The sequence below is a fragment of the Sciurus vulgaris genome, assembly GCF_902686455.1.
Source record: "Sciurus vulgaris genome assembly, chromosome: 1".
NCBI classification, from domain to species: domain Eukaryota; kingdom Metazoa; phylum Chordata; class Mammalia; order Rodentia; family Sciuridae; genus Sciurus; species Sciurus vulgaris.
This window is the reverse complement of record NC_136461.1, coordinates 791,531-819,194: the sequence shown is the minus strand read 5'-3', so window position 1 is coordinate 819,194 and position 27,664 is coordinate 791,531. Positions and strand designations below refer to the sequence as shown.

The 27,664-nt window shown below is 58.0% G+C and overlaps 2 protein-coding genes and 1 long non-coding RNA gene across 3 annotated transcripts in view; 2 read left to right on the top strand and 1 right to left on the bottom strand.

Moving 5' to 3' along the window:
- The window catches only part of LOC306667403, a 104,000-nt gene that overhangs the window by 62,354 nt on the left and 13,982 nt on the right, over positions 1–27,664 (bottom strand). The gene's annotated exons all lie outside the window — the stretch shown is intronic.
- GNB1 (G protein subunit beta 1) overlaps positions 1–27,664 on the top strand; it is a 105,725-nt gene that overhangs the window by 72,924 nt on the left and 5,137 nt on the right. The window lies entirely within an intron of this gene.
- NADK (NAD kinase) lies at positions 784–20,397 on the top strand. Its single transcript, XM_079149815.1, has 12 exons — positions 784–923; positions 9,803–9,997; positions 12,033–12,116; positions 15,592–15,721; positions 16,623–16,731; positions 16,835–16,920; positions 17,989–18,091; positions 18,363–18,517; positions 18,692–18,791; positions 18,865–19,022; positions 19,499–19,581; positions 19,966–20,397. The coding sequence occupies exons 2-12, from the start codon at positions 9,819–9,821 to the stop codon at positions 20,120–20,122; spliced, it is 1,344 nt and encodes a 447-aa protein (XP_079005941.1). The 5' UTR covers positions 784–923; positions 9,803–9,818; the 3' UTR covers positions 20,123–20,397.

The following is a 27,664-nucleotide window of genomic DNA, read 5'->3' as shown; positions in this document are numbered from 1 at the left end:
CACCCGGTGGTGCACTGCTCTGGTCAGTCTTCCATCAGAACCCAGGAGACCAGGAAAGAACCTGGCACGCCGCCGGGACCTGAGGCCAGGGCAGTAAAGGTGGATGCCCAAGTTCAGCCAACCCCCCTGTACTGGGGCCACATTCCGCCTGCAGCTAGAGTCGGCTCTGGTGGCCCCGGCCCCTCCCTCGCGTCCCCTGCTCTCCTGGCTGAGGGTGTGGCACCTCCCCCCGGGTCGCGGCCAGTGTGCGTGGCGCACCCGGCAGCTTGCGGTGGCCCTGGAGCCCAGGTGGCCAAGGAGTGGGAGCGCAGGTGCCGCGAGCAGGGCCCCCTCCCAAAGCGCCTGGCGGTCCGGCCGCCTCGCACGTTCTGGTTCCCGCAGGCGGCCCGGCCCACGTCGTGTCACACTCCGGTCACCGAGGACTCGGGCCCCTCACCCGAGGCCAGCCCGCTCGGTCGGCTTGCCCCTGACCCACGTGGTCCGCCAGGCACCGCCCGCCGGGGGCCGCGGGGGGCAGGGTGAGGGTCAGGCTGCCGAGGAGGAGGCCGAGAGCCGCGGCCAGGGGCGCGCCTCTCCCGCAGCGGGTGCGTGGGCACCGGGGATCCCGCAGGGCACCCCAGCCGCCAGGCGGGACCCTCGCCCCCCGCCCCCTCCGGCTTCCCCGCCCGGGCCACGCGCGGGCCAGGAGCTCCGGGGCGTCGGCGCGCGCGTGCGTGGCGGCGTGCGTGGCGGCGTGCGCGTGCGCGGCAGCCGCGCCTGCGCACTGGGCGGCGGCGCAGTGCTGCTCGGCGGCGCCGGCGCCGGTCGGTGCGACCATGGGTCTGCGGGCTGCGGGGACGCCGTGGGCCAGGTAGCGGCGGGGCGGCGGGGCCCGCGGGCTCGGCCCGGCATGTAGACGCCCCGCGGGCGCGCGGCCGCGGACGGTGAGTGCGCGGGGCCCGCCGAGGCCGCGCTGGCGCGGGCGTCCGACTCGGGACGCCGGCCCGGCCCACCTGCCCGCGGCGGCTGCCGTAGGCGCTGGCCCTCCGCCCGGCGTCCGAGCGCGGCGCGGCTCCGATTCGCGGCGGGCACGGGCAGGGCCCCCGGCGGGGTCGCGACCGGGACTCAGGCCTGGGGGACGGCGTGGAGGGGTCTGGGGTCGGGGACGGGTGGGGGCCATCCTCGGGGGGCCGCTGGCCGTCCTCGCGCCCTGGCCTGCGGAGCCTGGACCTGGCTGCTCGGTGGGCGGCGGCGCTGACCTGGCCCCGCGGGGCTTCGGGGCGGCGCCCGCGGGCGGCGGAGCGTCGGCATGTGGCGGCGTGGCGGACCGAGCTGAGGACCGCGACGAACCGAGGGTCCCCGGGCCGCATGCTGGCTCGGTACCCAGTCCTCGCCCGAGAGCTCGAAAGTTCCCAAAGTCGCGGTGAAACTTGGGGCGGCCTGCTGGGCCCCGCTCCGCCCTCTTTCTGGTACTGGGGATTGCCTGGGGGCGCCTTACCACGAGCTACCTCCCCAGCCCGCGTTGCTTTTTGAGACAGGGACTCACTAAGTTGCCTAGGCTGGCCTCAGTCTGGGGACCTTCCTGCCTCAGCCTCCCGGATTCCAGCCACCGCACGGGCTCCCTTTTCTCTCTCAATTGTGGGAACAGGGCGTGCCCAGCACAGTCTGATGGCCTGGCAATCTCCTTCCTTGGCCAAGGACCCACCTTCCTTCCCTTCCCTTCTCCATAAGCAATGGGATTCCTTTGGCTTTGATTCTGAATAACAAGTTATTTTTTCCTTTTTTGTTTTGGAACACACTCTGATTTAGCTCAGAACTTACTCATTTTACTTGGCTTTGAGGGGAGTGCTTTGCAAGCTGTATTCATTTGTTCAGGGTGGCACTGGCGGCCCCCCCAGCCTGTCGCTGGCACGTGTACCTCTGTAAGTTATTTTAGCGTCTTGCTGGATGACACACTTCAAGGTCTCCTCTTTCCCCTAAACATCGTCCTCCCAAGCCTCTGGGGACTTTGCTATGCATGGCGAGCCTGCCCTCAGCAGTCACTTCTCACTGAGACTCTTAGCCCCTCTTGCTGCTCAACAGGTGGCAGTGTACTGTCTGATACAGGGGCACCATTCCCAGGTGGCCCCTCTAGATGTTTCTGGTGGTTCTTCGCGGGTTTGTGCAGTGCTGCTGTTTGTATGAGGTTTGTTTGGGGTGCCCAGACTGGCCTTGAACTTGGGATCCTCCTGCCTCCACCTCCTCCCGAATCTCTGGGTCATTGATATGTGCCACTGTCCCCAGCCAGATGGTTTGCTTAAGGGCAGGGATAGACTCAACCTTCATTACCTCAGATCTGTAGTTGGGGTAGTATAGCAGCAGAAGGCCGCTTTTCAGAAGGCCTCACACCTCTGGGAGGGACCTTGAGGTGACCGGAGGATGTGCTTGTGACTGTAAGGCCTCCTCCAGCAGCCCCACTTTCTAACTCCACCTAGTGACAGTTCCCACATGGGTGTCACTTTGCAACCCCAGGACTCCCTGCTCTTGTTTGTGCTGGTGACTTACTATCTCCTGGCCCACCACTGGCATGCTTTGGGTCACTGCATGGGAACAGGTAAATTAATAAAAATAGGAGTTTCGGTTCTTTGGACGGATGGTGACAATGGAAAAGGTGCAGGAGTGTGAGGGTGCTACACACTGAGTGGGGGTGTCACCTGGCTTCCCATTGGGAACCACAGGGCTCAGGTTTTCCTGGCCACCCAAGGACACAGAGCCACCTTTCTAGAAAGCTGCCTTCCAGCTGCTTGTCAAGGCCTGGGTGGCCTTGTTCCCATCAGCAGCGTGGTGCACATCCACCACATTTCTGACAGCCTGGCTTCCTTTGCTGGGAGAGTTAGCATTAACTGAGGAGCCTCTGCCCACCTCCATCTCTGGACGAATTCTCCTTTTACATCTGCTAGCTCAACAGTCGCTTGCCAGAAGCCCAGCACTCTTGTGGCTTTTGTTCCTGTCTGTTGTTGGACGTGTGTCTTTTGGCATCTTGGGCATCCTGATATCCTTCCTCACCATTTCATGTTGGTTTGGTTTGGTTTGGTCTGGTGTGGTCTGGTCTGGTCTTGGCAGTACTAGGGTTGAACCAGGTGTGCTCTGCCACTGAGCCACACCCCTAGCTCTTTTTTTATGTTACTTTGAGACAGGGTCTTGCTCAGTTGCTTAGTCTTACTAAGTTGCTTTGAGGCTTGCTTTGAACTTGTCATCTTCCTGCCTCAGCCACCCAAGCCATTGGGATTATAAGTGTGTGTCATCGCTCCTGGTGCCCTTTTTATTTTTTTATTTTTTTTTTTATTTTGAGACAAGGTCTCACTAAGTTGCTGAAGCTGACCTCGAACTTGTCATCCTCCTGCCTCAGCCTTCTGAGTTGTTGGGATTATAGGCTTGTGCCATGGTGTCCCAGTGCCTGGCTGTATGAGTGCTTTATTTTAAAAAAATGTTCTCTGATTTTATTGCTGCATTATGATTATACATAATAGGGGGATCCCTTGTTACATATTGGTATGTGCACATGGTATAACAGAATGTGCAAGTCCTTTATGAATACTTTGTCATCATGCTGTGTTGTTTTTCCCAGTGAAATTTGCTAATGCAGAAGTCGCTTTTGGATTTGTGTGCTCTGAGGTATTAGAACACACCTGGGTGGAGTCAGAATCTTGTTCTTTTAAAATTGTTAACAGTGCTTGTGCTGGGGATGTGGCTTAGCCCTGGGTTCCATCCAAAAAAAAAGGGTTAGCATGTCAAATAAACTTGAATTAAATGTGAATCTTGATTCACAGTTATTAAAAAATACACTGTGGAGATAACTTAAAAATTTAAAGCTAGTTTTAGTATGTAATATGATCATGAATTAGTTTACTCTTTAGTCATCTAATTGGTTTTTGCAAGTAAATATCATAGAGCTTCTGGGTAATGAATCAGTACTGTCGGATGAGCAGCCGGGCCTTGCTGGTTTTCCTCTTGGTCTGATAGCATTAGATCAGAACCTCTGTCCACTCAGCACTACACCACAGCCTTGCAGTGGAGTCTCCATGAAACACGAAGGGCGGGATTCAGAGCACTTTGCAGGAGTGGAGCTTGGGGAGGGTCCTGCATGGTGGTGCCAGGGATGGTGGGGAGGCTCTTCACCCCTGCCCCACAGCCCATCCATGTGTTTCTTCCTCTGTGGATGTTTCCCTGAGTTGTGTGATCCATTTGAAGGAGGGGACTGGTGGCCTGTCAGTCAGAAGTAGATGTTACTGCGTGGTTGCTTCTTTTCTTTTGGAGTAGCAGAATTCTCCACCCTTCTCGGAGTGCAGCCACACTCAGGCTGCAGGTTTAGAGCTTGAGAGAGAGTGCAGTGCTGCCAGCAACCACAGGGGCACCCCGGGTGATCCCAACACCTGAACCAGGCTTCCTGTATGGCACACTCCCAGCTGCAGTCCTCCAGTTTGGTTTGGCCAGAGCTTATGATCCAGTGCCTGAAATTGCCCTCCGTTGGTGCCACATACTGCTGGGAGACAGGTGTGTGGTGGTGGGGACTTTCTTGGTTTAAAAGGAAGTGATCCAGAGGTACAGTTTTGAGTCTGTGTGGCCACTTCCCCCAGGACCTTTGGCAGGCTCCAGCCCTGTGCCCATCTGTATTGGGTCTTGTTGTCCAGTGTTCACCAGGGGTCAGCATGGACCTGCCAGCCTCTGGCCAGATGGCAGCTCTTCTGGCTTTGAGAGCCGGGCGAGTGCCTCAGCCCAGCAGTGCCCCAGTCAGGGGGTCATAAGTCCTGGGCTGGGGTTTCTGCTGCCGTTGGTGCCTGGACTTCAGCTGTTGGCTGGCTCCCCGCTCCCACTGCTCTGACCCAGCCTGTGCCCAGGAGCAGTGCTGCTGCTGAGTGACAGACGGTTGTGAGACCTTTGTTTTAGAGTGGTTTCATAGCTCTCCCTTGACAGCAGGGTCTATGGTGCTGGAAGCTGCCTCCTGCCTTGTTTTGGCAAGGACTTGTTCCAGCCCCATGATGGGGAGGCAGCACCTTTGCAGGAAGCCAGCATCCTGTCGAATGGAGAAGAGCTTTAGAAACCAAATGTGGGGCTGGGGTCGTGGCTCATGGCAGAGCACTTGCCTGGCATGTGTGAGGCTCTGGGTTCGATCCTCAGCACCACATATAAATAAATGAATAAAATAAAGGTTCATCAACATCTAAAAAGATATTTAAAAAAAAAAAAAAAAAAAAAAAGGAAGGAAGGAAGAAAGAAACCATATGTGACCTCCAGGCTGTTTGAGTCTAGTCCTTGAGGAAGCAGGTGGTGACGGCTCTGAAAACTCTGGTTCTTTTTGGTTCTGCGACTGGAATCAGGACTGGTGTACTCTGGGTATGCACTCTGACCCTGAGCCACAGCCAGCCCCGACTATTGGAGGATGTTGCCTTTTAACCCACGCATCCAGCTTCACACTGACCTCTCTGGGATCCTTCTTTCTTTGTTCAGCAGATGCCCTTTATGCTCATTTTCTTCACAGCATGTTTTCTCAGGTGATTTTCAATTCTGGTGCCTGTTTGTATATGCTTGGTGGCTTGATGAGCACTGTTGGGGTCCCTTGAAAGACATTTTGGGGCCAGTCACAGAGATACGCACCTGTAACCCCAGCTCCTCAGGATTGCAAGTTGAGGCCAGCCTGATCAACTTAGCAAGACCCTGTCTCAAAATACAAAGGGCTGGGGTGTAGCTCCATGGCAGAGCCCCTGGGATCCAAGCCCAGTATTGAAAGAAGAAAGAGGCTACTGTGAGTGTGGGACTTGTGAAGCCTGTGAAAACCACAGGCACAAAGCTATGGAGCTGCAGGGGACATGGACACAGGCGGGGGCCACGCTGGGCAGTGGGTTGGTGCTGGTATCCTTGCATTCACCTCAGGTCTTCTGTGACTGAAGATAAAAATCTATGAAGGAGAAGGACACATGACTTGGTGCAAGACCACCAGGCTTTGTGCCCACAAGGGCTGGCAGGAGAGTCTTGCCTGTGGAGCTGTACCTGGACGTTGGTACCGCGTGAGGAGGGGAGCGTACCTTGGATGTTAGGCAGCTTTCTCCCTGCTCTACCCAGAGTCCTGATGAGAAGTCAGGGACAGAAGTTCACTGGGGCTCAGGGTTCAGAGGTCTCAGATCATAAGTGGCTGACTCCATTCTCTGGGCCCAAGGTGAGGCAGAACATGGTGGGAGGGTGGAGGAGGAAAGCAGCTCAGGTCATGGAACCCGGAAGCAGAGCATGGCTCACCAGGAACAAAGTGTGCACCCCAAAGCCCTGCCCCTGTGACCCACCTCCTCCAGCCACACCCACCTGCCTGTGGTCACCACCCAGGCAATCCATGGGGTGGGGGGGCGGTCAAGCTGTCTGATCTAGTCATTTCACAATGATTGTTCTTGCCTCGGCCCCAGGTGAGCTTCGGCAGGCGCCACGTCTCCAAGCGATGACATCCCATGTCACTGACTTGTCCTGGCGCCATGGGAGCACTGTGGACTTTGTGCTCTGCTCAGCTCCCTTGCACAGCCCGTGTTCCCCATCCTTACCCTTCAGCCTCCGTCCTGAGCCTTACTGCCTCATCTTTAAACTGACACCTCAGTTTTATGCCTTCCCTCTACGTCAGTTCCCTCAGCAGCCAAGTGGCGTGCACTAGCTGGGTCTGGGCCACAGTTATCAGTGCTGGCCAAGCAGAGGGAGCTGGGTCCTCAATTCTGCCATCTGCCTCCCTCCCCGCCCCAGAGAGGAAGTGATAGTTTGGTTAGAAAGTGCCTCTCTGAATTCCCCAGTTATGTCCACATAGGATTCCCGGGGGGTGGGCTGCTGGAGTTGACGGCCTCAAGTGGAGGAGTAGGCCCAGGACAGGCAATGTGGTTGGTGAGCTCTAAGGAGAGAAAAGGAAGGGTGAGGTAGGTGTGTTCCCAAGGAGCTGACCTTTGAGCAGACTTCGGGTGAGGGGTTGTCTCCCATTTGGGAACAGCATAGTGAAGCTTGCTGCACGCTGGCCTTGGTCTGGTTGGACCATGTGATAGTATGTCTGCAGCATTCTCTGACACTGCCCACTGCCCTCCACACGAACCGTATGCCTTTCACACACCAGCAGCGGGGAAGGTGAGCCCCTGCCCTGCTGTCTGGCCTGCTGCCCGGCCTGCTGCCCAGCACATCTCCTCAGGTGCTGACTGATCATCAGGGGAAGGGCCTCTTTTGCTCATTAATCTTAGGTTGTTAGTTTAATGAACTTTGGAAGTTCTGTATGTAGAGTAAATATAAGTTCTTTGTCACAGATACGTTTAGCAAATACTTTGTTAGCCTGTGACTCCTTTTTTTTTTTTGCTTTTCCTTTCCATGCTACAGATTGGACCTGGCATCTGTGTGCGCGGGTCCCTGGCTTCAGGCCCAGAGTGCACTGTTTGTGGATGTTTCTAGGCTCACCACCATTTCCTCGCCTAGGGTCTATCTTGGCACCCTGACCGTGCCTGGCTTCAGTGGCTGTGCAGCCAGGCACAAAGCCAGATGGCATTGGACCTCCAATTTTGTTCTTGTTCTGAGTTGTTTTTAAGGTCCTCTGGACCTTTCACCTTCCCATGTGGATTGCAGTCTCTGCTTGCCACAGCATGTGGAGAATCTGCTTGGGTTTCTGGGGTTGGGCAGAGTCAAATGGTCTCTGTGCTGCATGCATGGGGTGCCACTGGCCATCCCTTCGTCTCTGCCGGCTGTGCCCAGGGCCTCAACTGCTTCTGCTGTGCCTTGTGTTTGCCTTGCTGTGGTCAGCAATGTCTCAGACCCCAGGTGCTGCTCTTCCTGCTGCTGCTGTGTATGGCTCTCACTGGTTTGCCCATTGGATTTGCCTCCTGAAGACTTGCAGACAAACTCACTTGTTCAGTGCACCTCTGACTTGTTAGGGACCTTATGGCTGTCCACAGAGAGGTCAGTATCTGGTGTGCCCCTTGCCCTCCAGCGCACATCGAGTCTGAGTGGGTCTGTTAACGTGTCTTTGTAGGTCTGGCTTTTACTGAGTCTTATATATTTGCCCTGAACCTTGGTGTCTCTCAGGTGAGGAGGACTTGACCACAAGGGTGGTGCTCTCGGCCCTAGCCAACCCTCAGACTCATCTGTTAACAGGGTGCTCTCACCTGGTGCTTTGGAGCAGGTGGGACACAGGAATTGGCTTTTTTGAAGGACTTCAGGCAATTGTAAGATCCACCCAGAACAAGAGCCCAGCTGTTGAGGACCCAGAGACCTCCACCTCAGACCTTAACATTGCCCCTTGCCAGTGCCCCAGGCGTCTCAAAGCTTGGACTGCAGTAGCAAAGCAGCACAGAGGTGTGTTCTCGGCTCTGCAGCTGATGGCACCAGCATCGACCTGTGCCCTGCGTGGCCGTACCTCAGTGAGGGCGGGGACTCAGGCCTCCTGTGGGCATGCTGCCTGGTCAGGCCACCCGTGGGGCGTTTCTCTTGGTCACCTGATGAGGCCCCGTTCCCGAATACAGCCCCATTGGGCCAGGACAGGGCCAGTCCAAGGCCAGGCCAGTGTTGTCAGTCCTGCCCAGGGCCAGGTCTGCTGCTTCCTGAGTAAGGAGATAGACACTGGGCTTCGCTGCTGGGCCCTCTGCCCTGTGCCTAGGCTCGGGGTGCTGCTGAGGGTGGGGAGCTATCCCACAACTTCTGCCAGCTTCTCCAGTGATCTGCTGACTGAAGAGAATCATGCCTTCTAATTGGCCCCTCAGATGAAATTGTGGTTTATTATTGCTTAGTTTCTCCAGACCCTGCTTTTTCTTTCCTGTTCTTTTCCTGGGGATTGTCTCAGGGGTGCTGTACCATTGAGCTGCATCCCCAGCCCCTTTTTATCTCGAGCAGGGTCTTGCTGAGTGAGCCAGGCTGGCCTGGAGACTTCTCCCTCTTGCCCAGGTGGCAGGGGACAGGCTCCTCTGCTCTGTGTGCCAGTCCTCACCACTTGCACCTTCCTGGCTTGCTTCTCTCCATGTTGGCCCGAGACGGAGGCAACTTGCTGCTTCTCACTCAGCAGTTCTAGCCCTGCCTTAAGGGGTCAGTCCTTGGGCTGTGTTTGCCACTTCTCTTCCTCCAGTGGTGCACATGTGAGTTCTGACGTGGCCTTGACCCCTGAGCTGGTTGGGAGAAAGTTGCAAAACTCCCAGGTTGTGAGGTTGGTGACCTTTGTTCCTGACCTGTCTGCGGGGTCGGTGGTGTGGTGCTCTGCTCTTCTGCTGTCTGGAGCTGGGCTTCCTCTGTGGCTCTGGCGCTGGGCCGGTGGCAGCTTCTTGGAGGCTCAGCAGCTGGGGAGGGTCTCATTCTTGGAGCTCCTGCAGCCCTCCTGGGCATGGGGTTCCTGGGCGTTGCACGCTGGGCTTTTTCTCTCCACCTGGCATGCTGTGCAGTCCGCAGTGTGACTTTCCATTTCAGGCGTCCCTGTTGGCTGTGGGCTGCCCCAGGCCCAGGGTTCACCCCTGAGCCCCGGCCTGGCTTATGATGGAGATGCCCTCACTCTGTTGTGGCTCCCATTAGGTTAATTTTTTCTTTTAGCTCTCTAGGTTCATTCACATCAGATCCTGAGTTCTGGGGTGGATGTAGCCTGTTCTCAAAGCACTTTGGTGCATCGGCTTCAGGTGCCACTCCCTCGGAAGGAGCCTGTGGGCAGTGGCAGCACACTAGGCACAGAAGGCCTTGCTCCACCCCAGCACCCTGGGGGTGGGCCTGAGGACTGCGCGTGCGGTGTGCTGTATAGCCAGGGCGACTTCACACATACTGACTTTATTTCTTGAATTAAGGCATCTATCTGCTTTTGTGGCAGTTCTCCTTTATCAACTATGGAAATGGAACAAGAAAAAATGAATGTGAGTAAGGAGTTGAGCCCAGACGCAGCCTCGTACTGCTGCTCAGCATGTCACGGGGACGAGACCTGGAGCTACAGCCGCCCCGTCCGGGGTCGCGCCAAGTCTCGAAGCCTGTCGGCCTCGCCCGCCCTGGGCAGCACCAAGGAGTCCAGGTAGGACCAGCCAGGTGCTGCAGTGTGTCCACACCTGCTAGAAAATCGGGGCTGGGCTTTGCCAACCGGAGCTGTCTTCAAGAGCAGAGTAGTGTTCCTTACGTGACGAGGGCCACACACCAGGCTGGCCACGTGTCTTCTTCCCACATCAGCACAGAACCGCCTAGCAGAGCCCATGCTGACCTGGTCCTCGGCTTGGCAGAGTCCTGCTGGGCTCAAGGAAGGAACACAAGCAGGGCTGAGGCCCAGCCTTGCAGTCTGGCCAGCCCCTCATCTCAGGGATGCCGAGTCTCAGGTGAAGGGCTGTGGGGCCCTCCCAGTGGCCCGCCCTGGCTCAGCATCACCTGTGAAGCAGCACTTGGGGTCTTGGGAAGGGTAGCCTGACAAGCACAGGGTTCCAGTGTCCCCTTGGGTGTCAATTCTCATTTCTGGGGACAGTAATCATGGGACCTTTCATGTAGAAGCTCACCAGGGACCAGCATGGTCTCCACAGCACAGGCCATACTGTGCAGGGCTGAGGGTGCAGTGAGGCGCGGCTTTATGCATGCAGTCTCCTGGATCACAGGCCACAGGCAGGAGGCCTGGGCGCCACTGCCTTGGGTGACCTTCAGTGACGAAATCACCTGATTTGATGTCACGCTCACCCCGTTAATGTGGAGAGCTTTGGTTTCTGTGTGTCGATGTGAAAGTGTTTAAGTAAAGGCAGCATCTAGAGAGCGGGACAAGAAGAAGGTGGTTGCTTAGGCATTTTGGAGATGTTTCTGAGCAAAGCTGTGTAGCTCGCAGTCTGCTCAAGGAAGGTGTCTCATGTCTGGCTCTCCTAAAGCGTAGCGCACTCTGAAGTGAAAAGCTCGCGCCTTTTCAGACCTGCAGAGCCGCTGGTGGCAGGGGTGGGAAGGAGAATAGTCTGGGCTGTGGGTGCACAGCGGCGGCACAGGTGCTTCTGTGTGTGCGTCTCTGGGCCTTTGCAGCTCGGCGAGCACACGCCTGTGATGCAGCACGGGACAACTGGGCCGCACCCTAGCCTTGCTTGGGGGGCTGGCCTGGACCTGCCACCCTCCTGCCTCGGCCTCCCTATTGACTGGGATGATAGGCATGACCGCCACACCTACTCCTGTGGGTTTGGCATAGCACACCTTTTATGGCAGTCTCTGTACGGGGCAAAGTGCCCCCCTAGGGGAAGAGGGGAGGAGGAAGTGTGCGTGCCACACAGAAAGGAGCAGAGAGGTACAGTGAGCGCCCACCCAGCCACACATTGTCTTCACAGGCACTGGACCATCTTTCCAACAACCTTTGACCTTTCCAAAGGGAGTTCTTCCTTTGGAGAGTCTGTATGGTTTTTAGAAGACTTACATAAATAAACCTAGTACAGACCTAGTCCAGAAAGGCCGTGGCACCCAGGTGACCCCTCTCCAGCGTCAGCAGCAGCATAGGCCTGGCCAGACTCCATGGCCCATAGGCTGCACATTGCTCAGGGGCAGGACAGTCTCTTATCTGCATCAGGATTGGGTGGTTTTGTGGAGTCACAAGATGGGCAGCAAGAGACAGGAGCAAGCTTGGAGGTCCTGGTTCTCTGGCTTGGTGACAGTCACTTTGGCTCATGAGGGGACTGTGAGGCCTGGAGGCCAGGGAGGGAGCCTTCTGAGGAGGGCAGTCACGGTGCTGCCTAGCCATTGCTGGGCGGGCTACAGCAGGCCCTTTGTGCAGGGTGCTCAGCTGGCTGCAGGGTTTTTCAGGCACCAGAGAAGTTGGGCTGCTGAGCTCGTTCTTTTTAGGAACGCAGGTATCCAGAGTGCATATTGCCCTGGAGTTGCAGTCTGACCCTGGCCCTCCAGGCAGCTCTCGCTTGTTCTCAGGACGTGTCTCATTGCGAGCTCTGGCTGGGCGCCCTGGGCCCAGGCAGGACCTCTGGTACTGCCACTGGACGCTGCAGTGACAGAGTTCAGGCCCACATCACGTGTGTTCTCAGAGTCTGATTAACTACGCGTGTTGCCACCTACACACACTGACGGCAGCCCTCTGTGTGCCCCTGTAGGAGGACGCGCTCTCTCCATGGGCCATGCCCAGTGACCACGTTTGGACCAAAGGCCTGTGTGCTGCAGAACCCCCAGACCATCATGTAAGTGTGGGGGGCCAGGGTGGGCGCCTTCCTTCAGAGTGTGTTGCGGGAGCACTGTGCGCAGAGGCCTGAGATCGGGGAGAAGTCCACGCTCCAGGTCATTGCAGAATCCAAGCAGGCAGCTTCCAAGCCCCTGAGTTTTGGGCCTCTGAGCAGGCACTCTCCTCTAGTGGCTTCAAAATGTGGAGGGGGTGAGCTAGGGACTATCTAGCCTGTGGGCTCTGGGCCTGTGTCTGCATTGGTTGAACCCAGGATGCTCTGCCACCAAGCCACATCCCCAGCCCCTTCTTATTTTCTATTTTGAGATGATCTCGCTAAGTTGCTTAGGACCTCACTGAGTTGCTGAAGGTGGCCTCTAGCTTGGATCCTCCTGCCTCAGCCTCCCAGGTTGGGTTGAGTGGCATTAAAGTGAGATGCTTGGAGCTGCTTCTGATTCCGGCAGTGAGAGCTCTGGGGACGGAATGGATCCATTCCAGCACAGTGGCTTCTCCTTTAGCCATTCTAAAAACACAAAGTTGTGGCTTGGCTTTTCTCCAGTCAGATTGAACTGTTTGAAGGATACCTCGTCCTCCTTTCCTGGTGCTAGGGTCCAAACTGGGGGGGGCTCAGCATGCCGGTCACACAGTGCTGTCACGGAGCCACACCCAGCCCGGTGACTCCTTCTTGCAGACTGTGCTGTGCAGGCTCTGCTGCTGGCCCCATGATGCCCTGCAAGAGGCAGTGCTTGAGAACGTGCCAGTTTGCGTCCCCTCCACTCCCAGCTGACCATAGTGCCGTCAGTCCAGCTTCTGCTCAGTGTCAAATGGTTCCAGAGGCCTGAACGCTTTCTTAGTATGTTCTGCTTGGTGGTCTGGTTGTGGCTTAAGGTTTGTGGGGGGAAAATACTAAAATGACCTGACATTAGTGCTTCATGCTTAAAAGTTCAATTTCCTTGGGGTTCCAGCTTCACTCTTCCTGCCTTGCGCCCTCCACTAAGGAAGTCTTTGTCCTCTATGTTTCTGGAGTTGTGAAGCCCCCAGCTCAGGTCTCCATCCTGCCGGGCTGGGTCACATGCACTGCCGTGTGCTTGGGCAGTGTGTCTGAGGGGTGTTCCTGTGCTTGGGGACTTGAGTGGACTTGAGTGCAGAAGATGGAAAGTTGCTGGCTTGCTTGCTTTCAGGCACTGTGTGCGAGGGGCGGGGCGGGGCGGTTCTGGTGGTGTGCATCCCTGGGGGCTCTGGCCCTGCCATGTGAGGGGTGGCCGTCAGGCCCTGGAGCTCTGTTCGTGCTCTCCAGTGCTGTAGGTTCCAGGGGCTGCCGTCTGCGCAGTGTGGACTGGGAGATGGGTTCTGGCCCAGGTTTGCTCCCCAGTCTGTGTGCCCAGTGGTCAGGGCTCTGCTTGCCTTGCCCTGGCTGCTGCAGCCCTCCTGGCACACCTGTTGCTGGCCACTCACTTAGTGCAGCCCTGATGAAGGCTGCCCAGTGCCCAGCCTCCATTACCCAGCAGTCACTGGGGCTGAGGCATGCGTTTACCTGTGACCTCAAGCCCAGGACCCAAACACACTTCCCAGGCCAGGGTTCAGGATGGCCTCTGGGCCGTTTCCTAGGGTCAGGCATTCCCAGGCAGGGGCCCCAGTGGGGTGAAAGGTGCGTGTCCAGGGCCAGCATCTTCTTTGCCCACTAGGAGGCTGTTGTGTCCTTAGGCTCTGGCCCATGTTGTGTCCTTAGGGCTCCATGGCCTAACCCCTTCCTGGGCCTCATGGGGTAAAAGGGTCGATGCTGAGGAGCATTCCCTTGCCACCTGTGTGCGACTGTGTGAAGTGAGAGTGGACGCAGCCCAGCGGACAGCTCTCACTTGCAGCTGTCACGGGCAGGCAGGAGCCTGTGAGCCTGGAAGGGTCAGCACCCCACTTTATCAACGACCCATCAGGAAGTTGAGGAACTGGTTTCTGGTCACGCGGAGGGCTTGGCACCCAGGCCACGGATGACACTGCTGGCCATGACACTGGCTAGGCCCAGCGAAGCCTTGGGGCTGGAAGAGTCTTGAAGCAGGCCTGTCTGCAGCAGCCGCAGTAGGAGCAGGCCCGCAGGGCGGCCCCGTGCAGGGCGGGTGCCTGTGGCCTGACAGGGCGGAGGCTGTGAGCAGCCCACACTCCCTCCTGAGCCCTCTCACCTGGCAGCCTCTCACCCCTAGCCTGTGAGCCATCCCACAGAGCAGGCCCGGCCAGTTGCACAGGCTAGAGCAGAGGCCGAAATGGACACTGCTAGGAGCAGGGTTTGTGTGGGCCTTGTAAGTAGATGGAGAGGCAAGAGGGCAACGTGAGTAGTCAGAAAGCGACACCGTGCTTTGATTCTCATCACTTCAGGAAGCTCTGTGCTGTCTCTAAGACTTGAGTCCTGCAAGCTGTTTTGCCTTCAGCTTTGAGGGAACAAAGTTAGGCCGTGGGGTGAGAGCACTGCTGGACCCTGTTGGTGAGGTGGGGCTGCCTGCACATCCCGTAGCGGCGGGACCAAGATGCTGTGGACATGCAGGCCACCTCCTGGAGGGTGGAGACCACCTCGTATCCATACGAGTGGTGAGGGCAGGTGGTGAGGCTCAGAGAGGGTGCCATGAGCAGCTCCTTCCCTCCCAGCAACACCTGGAAAGGGTGAGTCTGTGACCTGCATCGGGGTGGTCACTCAGTGGCAGGATGAGGGCAGCCACTGCTGCTGTGGTCATTGGTGTACATCCTGGTTCGAGGCTCAGTGGTACGGCTCTTGCTACCCTGTGAGGCACCATGCATGTCCCCACAGGGGAGTTCCTGCTGGAAAGGGGCTGAGGTGGGCAGTTTGGCACCAGGACAAGCACTGGCTGCTCGGCTGTCTGCCACACCCACCCCCTGCAACCAGCTCAGTGGCCCGTGCAGACATGCAGTCCACGCACGCCCCAGGCACTGTGGGCCCAGATGGGTCCTGGGACTGAAAAGTTATAGAAGGGACAGCTGGTGGCCCTGCCTCTGGAGAACCCCCACCTGCCCTCAGCGTGCACCCATGGCCTGGCATATCCTCAGTCTGAGGAGTTGAGCTGGTGTGTTGTGGGCAACTGAGCAGAGGGCCATTGTGTGTTGTGGGCAGCTGAGCAGAGGGCCATGGGAGCTGGGAAGGCAGGGTCTCCACTGCCTTCTAAGCATGTAGCTCCTGCTGGAAAACAAGGGCCAGCTAAGCTCACATGGTGGGGCGGGTGTCCTTGCGGGGCCAAGGGCCGTCCTGGTTTCCTGGCCTCTTTTCTTCATGGGCTCTGTACATAGGTAATTGGTGGGTGCTGAAGGGACATGGCCAAGCCCTGAAGGTAAGAGGCAGGGCAGGGTCTCTTGGTCTACACCAGCTGAGAGAGTGGACTTCTTGTGCCCTGGTGCTGGGTGGCTGTGCCAGGCTCCCGCCACTGCTGTGCAGTGTGGCCAGGAGGCAGCAGCACCTCTCTGGGACAATGCCTGCTAACTCTCCTCTCCTGCCCCAGGCACATTCAGGACCCTGCAAGCCAGCGGTTGACGTGGAACAAGTCTCCAAAGAGCGTCCTTGTCATCAAGAAGATCCGTGACGCCAGCCTGCTGCAGCCCTTCAAAGAGCTGTGCGTGTACCTCATGGAGGTAAGTGGGTCTAGGTGGGTTTGAGGAGAGCCTCCTCCGCACCCTGCAGATGGTGGGATCCCGTCCCAGGTTTCGGGAGCAGGCGTGTGGACAGGATCGCGGAGCCGGGCTCAGCCAGCCTCTGCACGGGAGCCTGCAGTGTCTGCTCTCACAGCAGGTCACAGACCAGGAGGTCTGCCAAGAGGTTCTGAGGCTGGGAGGTTCACGATGGAGGGCCTTGTGCTCACCCTCAGGCGGCAGAGGCCGGAAAGCGGGGAGCAAGAGAGGGAGGGGAGCCACTGCCCAGACGAGGCAGCTCCGTTGGCCCCTGGGGCTCTAGCCTCTTCTCTGTTGCAGCAGTGGTCAGACTTTGGCCTGCATTCCAGAGCCCTCCGCTGCCAGCAGCATGGTCCCACTGACTGGGTCAATTTTAACAAAAAGAGGCTTCTTTTGGCTCACGGTTCTGGAGGTACAAGGTCCAGGGCCACATCTGATGTTGCTGTCTTGTCGGCACAGGGCACCGTGTGGCAAGGGGTGCCATGCTCACTTGTGGCCTCTGCCACCAAGATTCAGCCAGAGGTTCTGCCCTGCTGGCCTGCTGACCCAGATCCCCTCCAGAGGCCCCACCTCTGAGCAGCACAGTTGAGCTCAGTTCCCGCCTAGTGCCTTCGTGGGGGAAAGACTCCACCTGGGAGCCCCGGGGACACAGTACCAGTTGCCTGGTTCCAAAGCCACTGAGGCAAAGACACCAAGGCCTTACCGCATGGGGGCAGCAGGCAGACAGGAAGTGGCTCACCATCAGTCCTCGCCTTTGGCCCCACCTGCCGAGGCCTCTAGGAGGTGCTGGAAGAGCAGCGTCGCCCAGGCTGGTCACATGGTGGGCTCCCGTCATGGTGGGCTCACGTGCCTTTTCCACTTCCAGGAGAACAACATGATTGTGTACGTGGAGAAGAAGGTGCTGGAAGACCCTGCTATAGCGAGCGACGACAACTTCGGGCCAGTGAAGAAGAAGTTCTGCACTTTCCGGGAAGGTGCGCTGCGGCCTCGCTCCCCTGGCCATCTGCTGGCTGTCCATCCCGGGCACCGGGCACCCACAGGCTCTGACGGCTGCCGCTTGATTCTGTCTGCTTCTAGATTATGACGACATCTCCAACCAGATCGACTTCATCATCTGCCTGGGAGGAGACGGGACCCTGCTCTATGCCTCCTCACTCTTCCAGGTGAGCTGGGCGTGCGGTGTGGACCCCAGGGTAAGAGCTGCTGGTGGTCAGGAGCTGCGCCTGCTTGATCTGAGGAGACCAGTCTCTTCCAGTTCACTGTTAGCGAGCAGCACAGCTGCTGCCCTCCGGTCTCAGCAAGGCCAGGGCCTAGCTGGCCTGCTAAGCCTGACAGGCAGGAAGAGGCATTGGTGGGGAGACAATGTCACAGGTCGGCTGCAGGTCCAGACAGGGCAGCCTTGGGGACAGCTGGCATGGCCAAGGTGTCAGGGCAGCTGAGGGGATGTGGTGTGAGGAGGCCAGGGGCCAACTGGAGCTCTTGGGCCTCACCCCCTGCAAGGCTGAACCCAGCCCTCTGGCAGCCTGAGGTTCAAAGAAGGAGGCCTTGTGGAGAGCAGCCTGGATGTGGGCAGGACACCCTCATGGGTACCAGCGAGAAGCCCAGAACCTTGCTGGGGATGAGAGTAAGGGGCACAGAGTGGCCTGTGTCACAAGGGTGTGGTCCCACCCTGCATCGGAGGTGGTCTCTCCAGGACCTTAGACTGCCCGGGCATGGGGATGGTGCTCCTGCTCACCCCATTACATGTAGGGGCTGTCGAAACAACCCCTCCCTTCCCTCCTCTCACCCCAGTGGCTGCCAAGTCTCTTCACCCTCCAGAACCCGCTGGGCCTGGTGTCTGACATCAGAGCCCTGTGGCCAGCGCTGCCCAGTTCTTTCCTGTTCTGTGAGCAGTGAGCTGGCTGATCTTGCTGCTTTTGTTTCTTATTGGCACTACCAACCACCCAGGGCTAGTGGTGACCTCTCCCTGGAAGACTGCCTGCTATCCCAGTGCCCCTCACCTGTACAACCCCACTTCCAGGGCCCTGTGCCTGAGCACCCCCACTTCCAGGGTCTCCCCGACCTCGTGACTTGCCTGGCAGCTGCGCTGTGCTCTCTGTGTGCATGCAGCTTGGGGGCGAGGGCCTTAGCCCCACACAGGGCTGAGTCCCCAGGGCCAGCTCCTCTCCTGGCAGCACGGCGGCGTTTGTGGATGCAGGCTGGACCGCAGCGCCCGCCTCCCTCTCCTGCAGGGCAGCGTGCCTCCAGTCATGGCGTTCCACCTGGGCTCCCTGGGCTTCCTGACCCCGTTCAACTTCGAGAACTTTCAGTCCCAAGTGACTCAGGTGATAGAAGGTGAGGTGCTGTGTGGACCCTGGAACCCGCAAATACCAGCTGCCTCCTGCTTGGTTTGCCTTTTTTTGCAACCATGCAGAGTGACAGAGTGCCCAACCCTGGGCAGCCTCCGTAGGTCACGGGCTGGAGCTGCCATGTGCTGGGCAGAGGGGATCTGGCTTCACCAAAGGCACTGAAGGACCACTCACTTGGGGCAGAAAGGGGAGGATCTCTGTGCCCTCGGGTGGACCCCACTCTCTGGCAGGGCCCTGCTGACCCCACTGGCCCCTAGGGAATGCAGCTATTGTTCTTCGGAGCCGGCTGAAGGTCAGGGTGGTGAAGGAGCTCAGAGGCAAGAAGATGACCATGCACAATGGGCTCAGTGAGAATGGCCTGCCGGCCCCAGGCCTGGACGCAGAGGTTGGGAAGCAGGCCATGCAGTACCAGGTCTGTGGATGCCCCCAGCTGACCTGGCCTTGTCCTTCCTGTCCTATAGCTGGGCGGGGGGGTGCCGAGGGGATGCCGAGGCTGGATTCCGGGTGCAGGTGCCTGGTGCCAGTGGCCTGCAGCAGCCCTGGCCCTGCCTTCCTCCCTGAGTGCAGTGGCTCCACGTCCCTCCAGGTCTTGAACGAAGTGGTGATTGACAGAGGCCCCTCCTCATACCTGTCCAATGTGGATGTCTACCTGGACGGACACCTCATCACCACGGTGCAGGGCGATGGTAAGGCTGAGGCGCCCCTGTGCCCTGAGAAGCTGTGGGGATCGAGAGCAAACCCGTGCCCTGTCCCCTTCAGGAGTGATCGTGTCCACCCCGACCGGCAGCACAGCCTATGCCGCTGCAGCGGGCGCCTCCATGATCCACCCCAACGTGCCGGCCATCATGCTCACACCCATCTGCCCACACTCGCTGTCCTTCCGGCCCATCGTGGTCCCCGCAGGGGTCGAGCTGAAGGTCAGAGCCAGCACCCCTCTAGCCTTGGCACCCCCCATGGCACTGACCCACTTCCATGTCCTCAGGGTCCAGGCCGACTGGCACCCCTGTGGATGCCAGCCCTACCTTGCTGGGGGCCAAGATGGGCCTGTCAAGAGACCTGGGCCTCGGTGGAAGGGGCTCCACATCTGTCCCTGGTCCCTGGCAGTAGGGGGACTGGGCCAAGCCTCACACAGGGTGCCCACCTGCATTGGGAGGGGGCACTGTTGGGTGGGGATGGCCAAAGTGCTCCAGGTGAGGAAAGACCCCCTGCCAGGAACCCCCACCCCAGATCCCTGTCTGGCCTTCTGCCGGCCCCCTGGTCCCCAGCCTCATCCTGGGTCCTCTCCTGTTGCAGGGTGTCCCTAGTGCAAGTTGTTGCAGAAAGGGCCGTGTCTGCAGGGGACACTGAGAGCTCATGGCCCAGGCCCACTCTTGTCACCCTTTGGTCTCTTCAGATAATGCTGTCACCAGAAGCCAGGAATACTGCATGGGTGTCCTTGGATGGACGGAAGCGGCAGGAGATCCGCCATGGAGACAGGTGTGGGACTGGGGTACTGACTGACCTTGGCCTGTGGCAGTGGTCACATGGTATAGCCCTGGGCCTGCAGCAAGGCCTGGGCGTCCCTTCATACAGTTGTGGTGACTGCCCACCACCGGCTGAACCTGGGGTGACGGGTTCACAGCTGCACAGTCTCGGGCAGCTGCTCTGTCCTCCAGGGCGTCCCATCCCTCAGGGCCAGCCTCCTGGGTGTGCTGTCCAGCAGTGGGGAGGCCACAGCCAGGACTGGGATGGGCCAGGGAGGCGGGTGAGGGGTCTACCCAGCATCCACCCACTCAGGGAGAGGCTGCCCAGCGCCTGGGAGCCGGGTCTGGGGCTGCTGGAGTGGGTGGAGGGCTCACCGTGTGCCGTCCTCCGTGTCAGCATCACCATCACGACCTCCCGCTACCCGCTGCCCTCCATCTGTGTGCGTGACCCAGTGAGCGACTGGTTCGAGAGCCTGGCCCAGTGTCTGCACTGGAACGTGAGGAAGAAGCAAGCCCACTTCGCGGAAGACGAGGAGGACGGGGAGGACAGCTAGCTGCACCGCCCCTCGCTGTCCTGCCACCCATCCCACCTGCCGTCTGCAGCGGGGAAGCCCGGCTGCCTTTGCTGGCCAGCTCAGCTTTTTAACATTTTCTGATCTGACTCTTTCATTTCTAAAGTACAGTGAGAGCCGTGCCGAGCACCCTGCACACACCCCGCCAGTAGGGCTCCTGCGATCCCAGGTCAGGACCTTCCCGTAAATCAGTCTTGAAATTCAGAGGGGTCAGAAAGGATTGGCCTGTCCTTCGTGATGAAATAAACGCCTCAGCCAGAGTCTCTTCAGGTGCGATGCTTCCCGTCCACCTGCGCTCCTGTGACTCGGGCACCAGTGGTTCTGCTGTTCCGCTTCTGGGAGGGTCATGTGCCCCCCGAGGCCAGCTCTGGATCTGGCCCAGGAGTGCAGGTTCCTCACCCAGAGTGGGTGAGCCCACATGCTTCACACAGCAGGCAGTCCTGGCAGCTCCTGGAAGGTATTTTAAATTCTGTACATACTTTCTAGAGATTCTTCTAAACTTTCTGAAGTGCTTATGTACATATTTTCTTGTACACACTTTTGTGTAGATTTAGAAGGGGACCGTCCTATAGTCCAGTGTTTACATTGTGTCCAGCCCAGCACTGATGGTCTGGGAGAGGGGCTGGTGCTTCCCAGGCTCTGAGGCCATCGCGAAGGTTCTGAGAGGACTGCGGCACACTGAGGTCTGCTGGCAGAAAGGCAGGAGCGGCAGCCCGGGACCCGGGGCCAGCCGTGCCCGGTGTCGGGTGGCTTGCGTGTCGAGGCCTCTGCTTTGTTCCGCTCCAACACCCCGTCCACCTGTCGACCGGCAGGGCTTCTGAGGGAAGGTGCCCATGCGGCCCGCCCTGCTGCAGCAGGTGCCCTGCAGTGGCAGGAAGTTCTCGGGCCTGGGCAGCGGGACCACCTGCTTCCGCGTGTCCTGAAGTGTGCCCGCCTCACCTCTTGCTCCTCTGCTCCTGGGAACCCGGGTGTGGCCCGGGCAGTGGGACCACAAGCCAGGGTGGAGCCGGGGGTTCTCGGGGCGCACACTGGGGAGTCGTGAAGTCGTGTCGCGTCGCTCTTGTTGTGTCCTGGACACTTGTTCATGCTGAAGGCCTTACTACTGTTTTCAGACCCTTTCAATAAACAGACTTGTTTCAAGCAGGTGGGCTGAGCAACAGCCTTCTCTTTGGCTCTTGGCAACCAGTTCAGTTCGGAACTCGGACATCAGGCAGGACCTCCAGCAGCTCCCCTGGCAAGTGGGGGCCAGGGCTGACACAGGGCACCGGCTGCTGTTCCCGGGCTGCTCCCCCAGCCTGGCTGGTGATGGGGCACGTCAGCCCGGAAGGCAGCCCGGGGCCCATCACAGCAGCTGCCCTGCGGGGCTGCACTGTCGGGGGGAGGGGGGGTTGCTGAGGCCCAGAGGGAACTAGTCCTGGTGGCTGGTGGGTGAGGGTGCAGTGAGCGTTAGGCCGGCGCCCTCTCCTCCGGGCAGACCGACTGAGGCCAGGCACCTTGGCCGGTCCAGCTGTTGGCCCCTCCGTGTCCACCCTTGCAGGCCAGCCCAGCCTCCCACTGGCTTGCTGGAGACAGGAGTGGACCTCTGATGGCCACTGCCATTGGGGCAGCTGCAGGCCCCTGGTACCTCCCTGCCAGGTGGCTTTGAAAAGCAGGCTGGCTTTGACGTAGGGGCACTGGTCATGAGGTCAGTGCTACAGAGGGCCCCAGATGCCACTGACCACAGTGGGGCAGATGCTGCCCCGCCCCAGCCCCTGGGCCTTTGTGGCCCACCAGCACTCAGAGGCCAAGAGTGAGACCCTGCAGAGGGGATGGCTCACCAGTGACTGGGTTCCCACCCCCTGGGTCGTGCTCCCCAGCAAAGGCCTTTGATCTCAGGGCCTTAACCCTTCTGTCCTTGGTGGGGCCTTGCTAGTGGGCCCAGACCTGGGCTTGCAGGCCTCAGCATAGCAGCCTCAGAGACCTCTGGCCTGAGGCAGCAGCATCCAGTGTCTGAGCAGACTACCTTGTGCACTGGGCCCAAGCAGGTGGCTTGACCAAGTCCAAGGCTGCCATCAACCCACCCAGGACTAGGGTACTGGCTCGCAGCCATCGAGGAGGGTGGCAGAAGGCAGGATGTGGCAGCCGGAGGGCCAGAGTGGCCAGAGAAGATGGAAGGGAGGTCAAGGATGGACTGGCAGGAACTGGCCAGTCGCCAGGTAGAGGGCTTTTTGGCCACTTTGACCACATTTGGCCCCAAAAAGATCCAAGCCAGAGCTCAGGGGCCTTCGGAATCTGGGAACAGCGTTTACCCAGGGGGTAAGCGGAGCCTACCCTGGAGGGCGGACACTGGACACAGGCACCATCCCAAGGAGCCTCCAGCAGGTGCAGACCCACAGAGGAGGGCCGGACAGACAGGCAGAGGCTGCCACCCTCCTGAGCCAGGCGAGAGCACCAAGAGGAAGCACTGCTGCTGGTGTGGGCATTGGGGGCCGCACCCTGGCCAGCAGGTCCATTTCCACCAACAGGTCCTGAGAGCCAGAATCCAGTCCCAGTCGGTCTGCACAGATGGCAGGAGAGTGAGAACTGACAGGCACCGAGAGAATCACCGAGGAAGACACCACTGTGGCTGGGGCGTGCTGAAGTGCAGCCCCTCTGGGGTGTTCAGGGAGGCAACTCGCTGCCCGTGGGTTGAGGAGGGACTTCGGAAGGCAAAGGAATCAGACAGGGTCAGCAGGATGGGGCCCCATGTTGGATCCCAGCAGCTTCAGAAGAGGGGAGACCAAGACCTCAGGACCCTGCCCACAGGTGGCATCAACAGATGCAGCCTCTGGACCTCAGCCGAGAACCGTGAGCCACAGTGCGCCAGTCTTACTGCTTATCCAGCTGGCAGTGTGCTGCCCGCAACACAGACAGACACTGCCTCCGGGAGAGCAGCACGGGCCCAGGAGGGTGCCCTGGCTGGAGTGCGGGCATGCGGGCCCAGGCCCAGAGCAACCTGCAAGCGCCCTCAGCCTCAGTTTATTCACCTGCTGCTCACCTGTTTGGTGGGAAGGGCTGCAGGCTCAGCCCCAGGCAGGACCAGGCCAGCAGGGTTGGCCAGGATGACAAATGGGGCCCTCAGTACCTGGATGCACATAATGGAGTGGGCATCCCTTGCAGGACCCAAGGACAGAGTCCAGCCACCTCTAGCATCTCCAGGCCTCATCTGGACCCACTGCCTGGGCGGGAACACTCAGAAGACCCAGCATTGCCCTGGAGCCCAGGAGGCCTCTGCACACCATAGCCAAGCAGCCCAATCCCAGGCTCCTGTCCCCTGCCTGTCCCTCCAGGCCCAACACTGTGACCTAACAGCCCTGGCCAGAGGCAGCCTTAGAACCAGAGAAGTGTGGACATTGGAGCCCCAACCAGGACTCTGTCCAGACGGGGACAGTCCCAGGCAGACCCACTGCCCCCACCCCTGGGGGCTGCTGCCCGGCCCAGGTCTGAAGTTCTGCCCGCCTTGGAAAATCTCTCTGAAAAGTCCCTATACATTAGGTCCCACACAGGCCTGACCCCAGGAGCTGCTGTGCTGTCCTCCCCGGGCTCCGTCTGAGGCGCAGCCTCCCTCCTACCCCACCTGTGCCTGTCCTCTGCGAGCATCTCAGGATGATGAGAGGTCCTAAATGGTGGTTCTGGGGAAAGCAGAGTCATGCTGGTGAGGTGGGCTGGCGGGGGTCCTGAGGTCCCTCCCCCTCCTGGGGCCACGTCCCAGTTGCCTTGCGTCCCACTCCTCCCAGGGGACTTGAGCTCCTCCTGCAGTGAGCCAGGCCCAGGAGGGCCTGCCCTGGAAAACCCAGATCTCCAGACAGTCACAGATGAACCACTCGTGGGGCAAAGCCGGTGTGTGCCAGAACCGGAGCAGAAATGGAGCCGAAGTCCTTCCCCAGACGCGCTGAGCAGGCAGGAGGCAAGGGAGAGGGCCTTTTCACTGCCCAGGGTGGTACTTGGTTTGGCTCAGTACCTGGTGTCGAACCAGAGGCTCCACCACCGAGCTGCACCCCGGCACCCACAGCCATTTTTATTTCTCATTTTGAGACAAGGCCTCAACTGGGTTGTCCAGACTGGCCTGGGACTTGCAATCCTCCTGCCTCCGCCCCGAGTTGCTGGGACTGCAGGACGACACCACTTGGAAAGAGAGAGGAGCCTGGCGTGACGTGAAGTCTTCCAGCCTTCTCTTGGGTTCCACTGACAGTGGTGACTGGACTTCCCACTTGCCTGGCTCCCTCAGGGCAATGCCTGCGGCTTGTGCAGCCACCAGGGCAGGCAGCCAGCTCTGGCTCATCCGCTGGCCAAGCAACATGCAGTTTCCAATGAGTGCTGAACAACTCCGTCTCTCTCACCCGGATCTGCAGCCCTGTCTAGCAGGAGGCTGCCAGGTTCTGGGGCCTAGACCCTCAAGGCCGGGGAAGGCTGTTCTTGTCTCTCTGCCCTTTCCCACCTCAGGTGTGACCTTTGCTCTGCAGTGCTGTGCTCACTTGGCTTTTCTGCTTTCTGTTACTAGAGATTGAATCAGGTGCTTCGCCACTGAGCCACTCTGATCTTTTTGGATTTTTTTTTTAAGTTATTGATGGACACAATGTTTATTTTTATGTGGTGCTGAGGATCGAACCCAGTGCCCTGCATGTGTCCACCGATGGGCCCCAGCCCCAGCCCCAAAACTACTTGGTTAGATTTTTATTTAGAGACAGTGTCTTGCTAAGTTCCCAGGCAGGCCTGGAGCTTACAGTCTTCCTGCCTCACCCTCCCAGGTTGCTGGGATCATAGGCATGCTCCACTACACCTGGCTTGCTTGTTTCTTCTGAGCTGATTCCAAAAAACCAGTTGTTTACCACAAAACTAACCCAAAATTGGAACGTCATGCCCTCAAAGGTGGTCACAAGGAGTTGGCTGCCCAACTCCAGCTCCTGAGAAACGCTGATTCCTGGGTGGAGCCCCCAATGTGATCTGCATGCAAACATCTCACTTCCCCAAAGACCTGGAGGGGGAACTTGAAACATTTAAATACCTGCCTCCTTCCAGACTGGTAGCACCCTCGGTGACAGGGACTTGCTTTCTTCCCGACACTCCTCTCTCGGGCCTTGGTTTGTCCAGGAAGCAAGCTTCCAAACCCAAGTTTTGTAACAAAAATTTATACAGTTCATCCAGGTGCAGTGGTGATGCCTGTAATCCCAGCAGCTCGAGAGGTTGAGGCAGGAGGATGGAAAATTCAAAGCCAGCCTCAGCAATTTAGTGAGAACCTTGTGCACGATCAAAGACTTTTATAACAAAAAATATGAAGTCCACCCCCACCCCACCGTTCAAATTAGCAAAGGGGCTTGAAGTCACACACTCGGGGTGAAGGGACTTTGCCAACCAAATATTCTTTCACCCCAAAGTTCTACTTTGAATCCCACCACTGCAAGAAGTTAAAACACCAGCAAACACATAAACAGGCTGTAAGAAGACCACGCCGGACACGGGAAATCACATAAGGGAGTTTATTAAGCAAACAGAGTGTCTCCCTGCAGGGTGAGAGAGAAAATGAGGGGAAAAGAGAAAGTGCGGGCGCTAGAGAGAGTGGAAAATCGAGGAGAGAAAGCACGAGAAAAGATGGCAGGGTAGCTACCCTTAAGCAGTTGAATTCCGCAGGCTAACGGGACCAATAACGGAGAAGGATACTTGCAAGCTGACGGATGAACCAACAGCTAGCTAGGATGTTCACAGACTGACAAGTAGTTGGGAGGCGGGGAAAATGGCTGCAGCGGAAAGGGCGGGGAGAGCAGCTTTGTATTACACAGGCCAGTTTGCTGTGGCGTCCCTCCAAGGTGACAGGCTTCACGAAGCCCCCAGGCAGCTGGGGGAATGTGTCACTCAGGAGCATCCTGGGGCCACTGCTGTCAACATGGCAGAGGGCAGATGCACGCACTCACTCTGGGTCCCCCTCTTGTCTGCGTGGCAGCAGAGCCAGGAATGCCCTAGGGCCAGGTGCCCTGTGCTCCCTGCAGACCCTGCCCAGGAGGGAAGCTGCCCAGGCTCCCTGACATGTTCAAAGTAAAATGTACCACCCCAGGTGAGATGTAAAAATCTCTACAATATTGTTACACATTTGCTTTTGAAATTACAACTAACTTGCTGAATCAAGCCAGGATGGATGATGGATGGGCTGTTACCAAGCATGGTGGGTTTCATGTGGAGCAGGAAATTCTGCTCCAGAAGCTGTGCCCCGAGTGTAGCTGCCAAAGGTCCTGCTCTGGGCCACCCATGAGGCCAGTGACGCCCTCTGTCCCTTCTGTTGAGGAGAATGGCCAGCAACAGGCCTACAGGTGGAAGGCAGGGGCTTTCACCTGAAGTTACACCTTGCAGGGGTTGCAAGAACTAAGCTTATACAGGGATTGGGGGAAGTCTATTCCTGGCCACAACCAAGTGGGTGCCAAGCATCATTAATTCCGGAGTATCAGCTCCTCAGAGATCCATGGCTCCTGCTCACACCCAGTCTTGAAAAGCCGGTTCCAAACCCTAAGAATCATTAATGAAAAATGTGGAGGCTTTTTGGAAACAACTCAAGGCATTTCTGTCCAAATGTGACTAGGGTTTTGCCCATTTCAAGACTTACGAAGTCCTCTGGATACCAAATTTAGTAGGCAAGAAAAGATAGGCATCTTGTTCTGAGGTTCCTGTTTATTTCTTATTTGATTTTATGTTTTGTAGTTACTCAGGATTGAACCAGGGCGCTTTACCACTAAGGTACACTCCCAATCCTTTTCATTTTACATTTTGATATACGGTCTCACTAGGTTGTCCCGGCTGGCCTGGAATTTGTGATTGCTTTGCCATACCCTCCAAATATATATACTTCCCAAATCCCTGCATAAGTCTAGCTGCAATTACAAACCTGGCCACTGGGCAGGGCTGGGTTCCCATTCAAGTGAACACTATAATTTTGCTTCTGCTGCTTTCGTTACTGAAAACTCGGTCCTTGTCCCCGATGCCAATTCGATAAGGAGGACACGGGTTTGAGAAAAAGGAAAAAGGTTAATTGCTTTGCAAAAAACACAGGAGACTCCTGCCCCAAAGACTGTGATTCTCCCCATCAGTAGGAACGAGGAGCAAAGGGCTTTAAAGGAGCTCTTCAACAGCTACATTCCAAGTGCGCCCTGAGGGGGGTCTCAGGGCGCCTCACCTGATGGCGGGTTAAGATTCACTCGTTAACTTGGGAGTCATTCACTTCCCGGATCCTCAGCAGGCCTCTCCTTCCTGTGGAGCACAGAGAGCTCAGAGAGCTCAAGCTTGTTCCCTGCCTCCAGGTTAGGGAGGGGGAGAGGGGAAGAGGGGAAGGAAAACTTGTCCCTTTTAAAATGAGCTTCAGAGCCACAGGCGGAAGAAGTGGACCACTGTTAACATTTTCTTTTAAAAATGCTTCCGGGCTGGGGATATGGCTCAGTTGGTAGAGTGCTTGCCTTGCAAGCACAAGGCCCTGGGTTCGGTTCCCAGTACCGCGGGGGGGTTAAAAAAAAAAAAAAAGTTTCC

Coding starts and splice junctions, on each gene's coding strand:
- NADK (XM_079149815.1), top strand. CDS start 9,819: ATGGAAATGGAACAAGAAAAAATGAATGTGAGTAAGGAGTTGAGCCCA. Junction 9,998..12,032: donor GGCAGCACCAAGGAGTCCAG/GTAGGACCAGCC, acceptor GTGCCCCTGTAG/GAGGACGCGCTCTCTCCATG. Junction 18,092..18,362: donor AGTGACTCAGGTGATAGAAG/GTGAGGTGCTGT, acceptor ACTGGCCCCTAG/GGAATGCAGCTATTGTTCTT.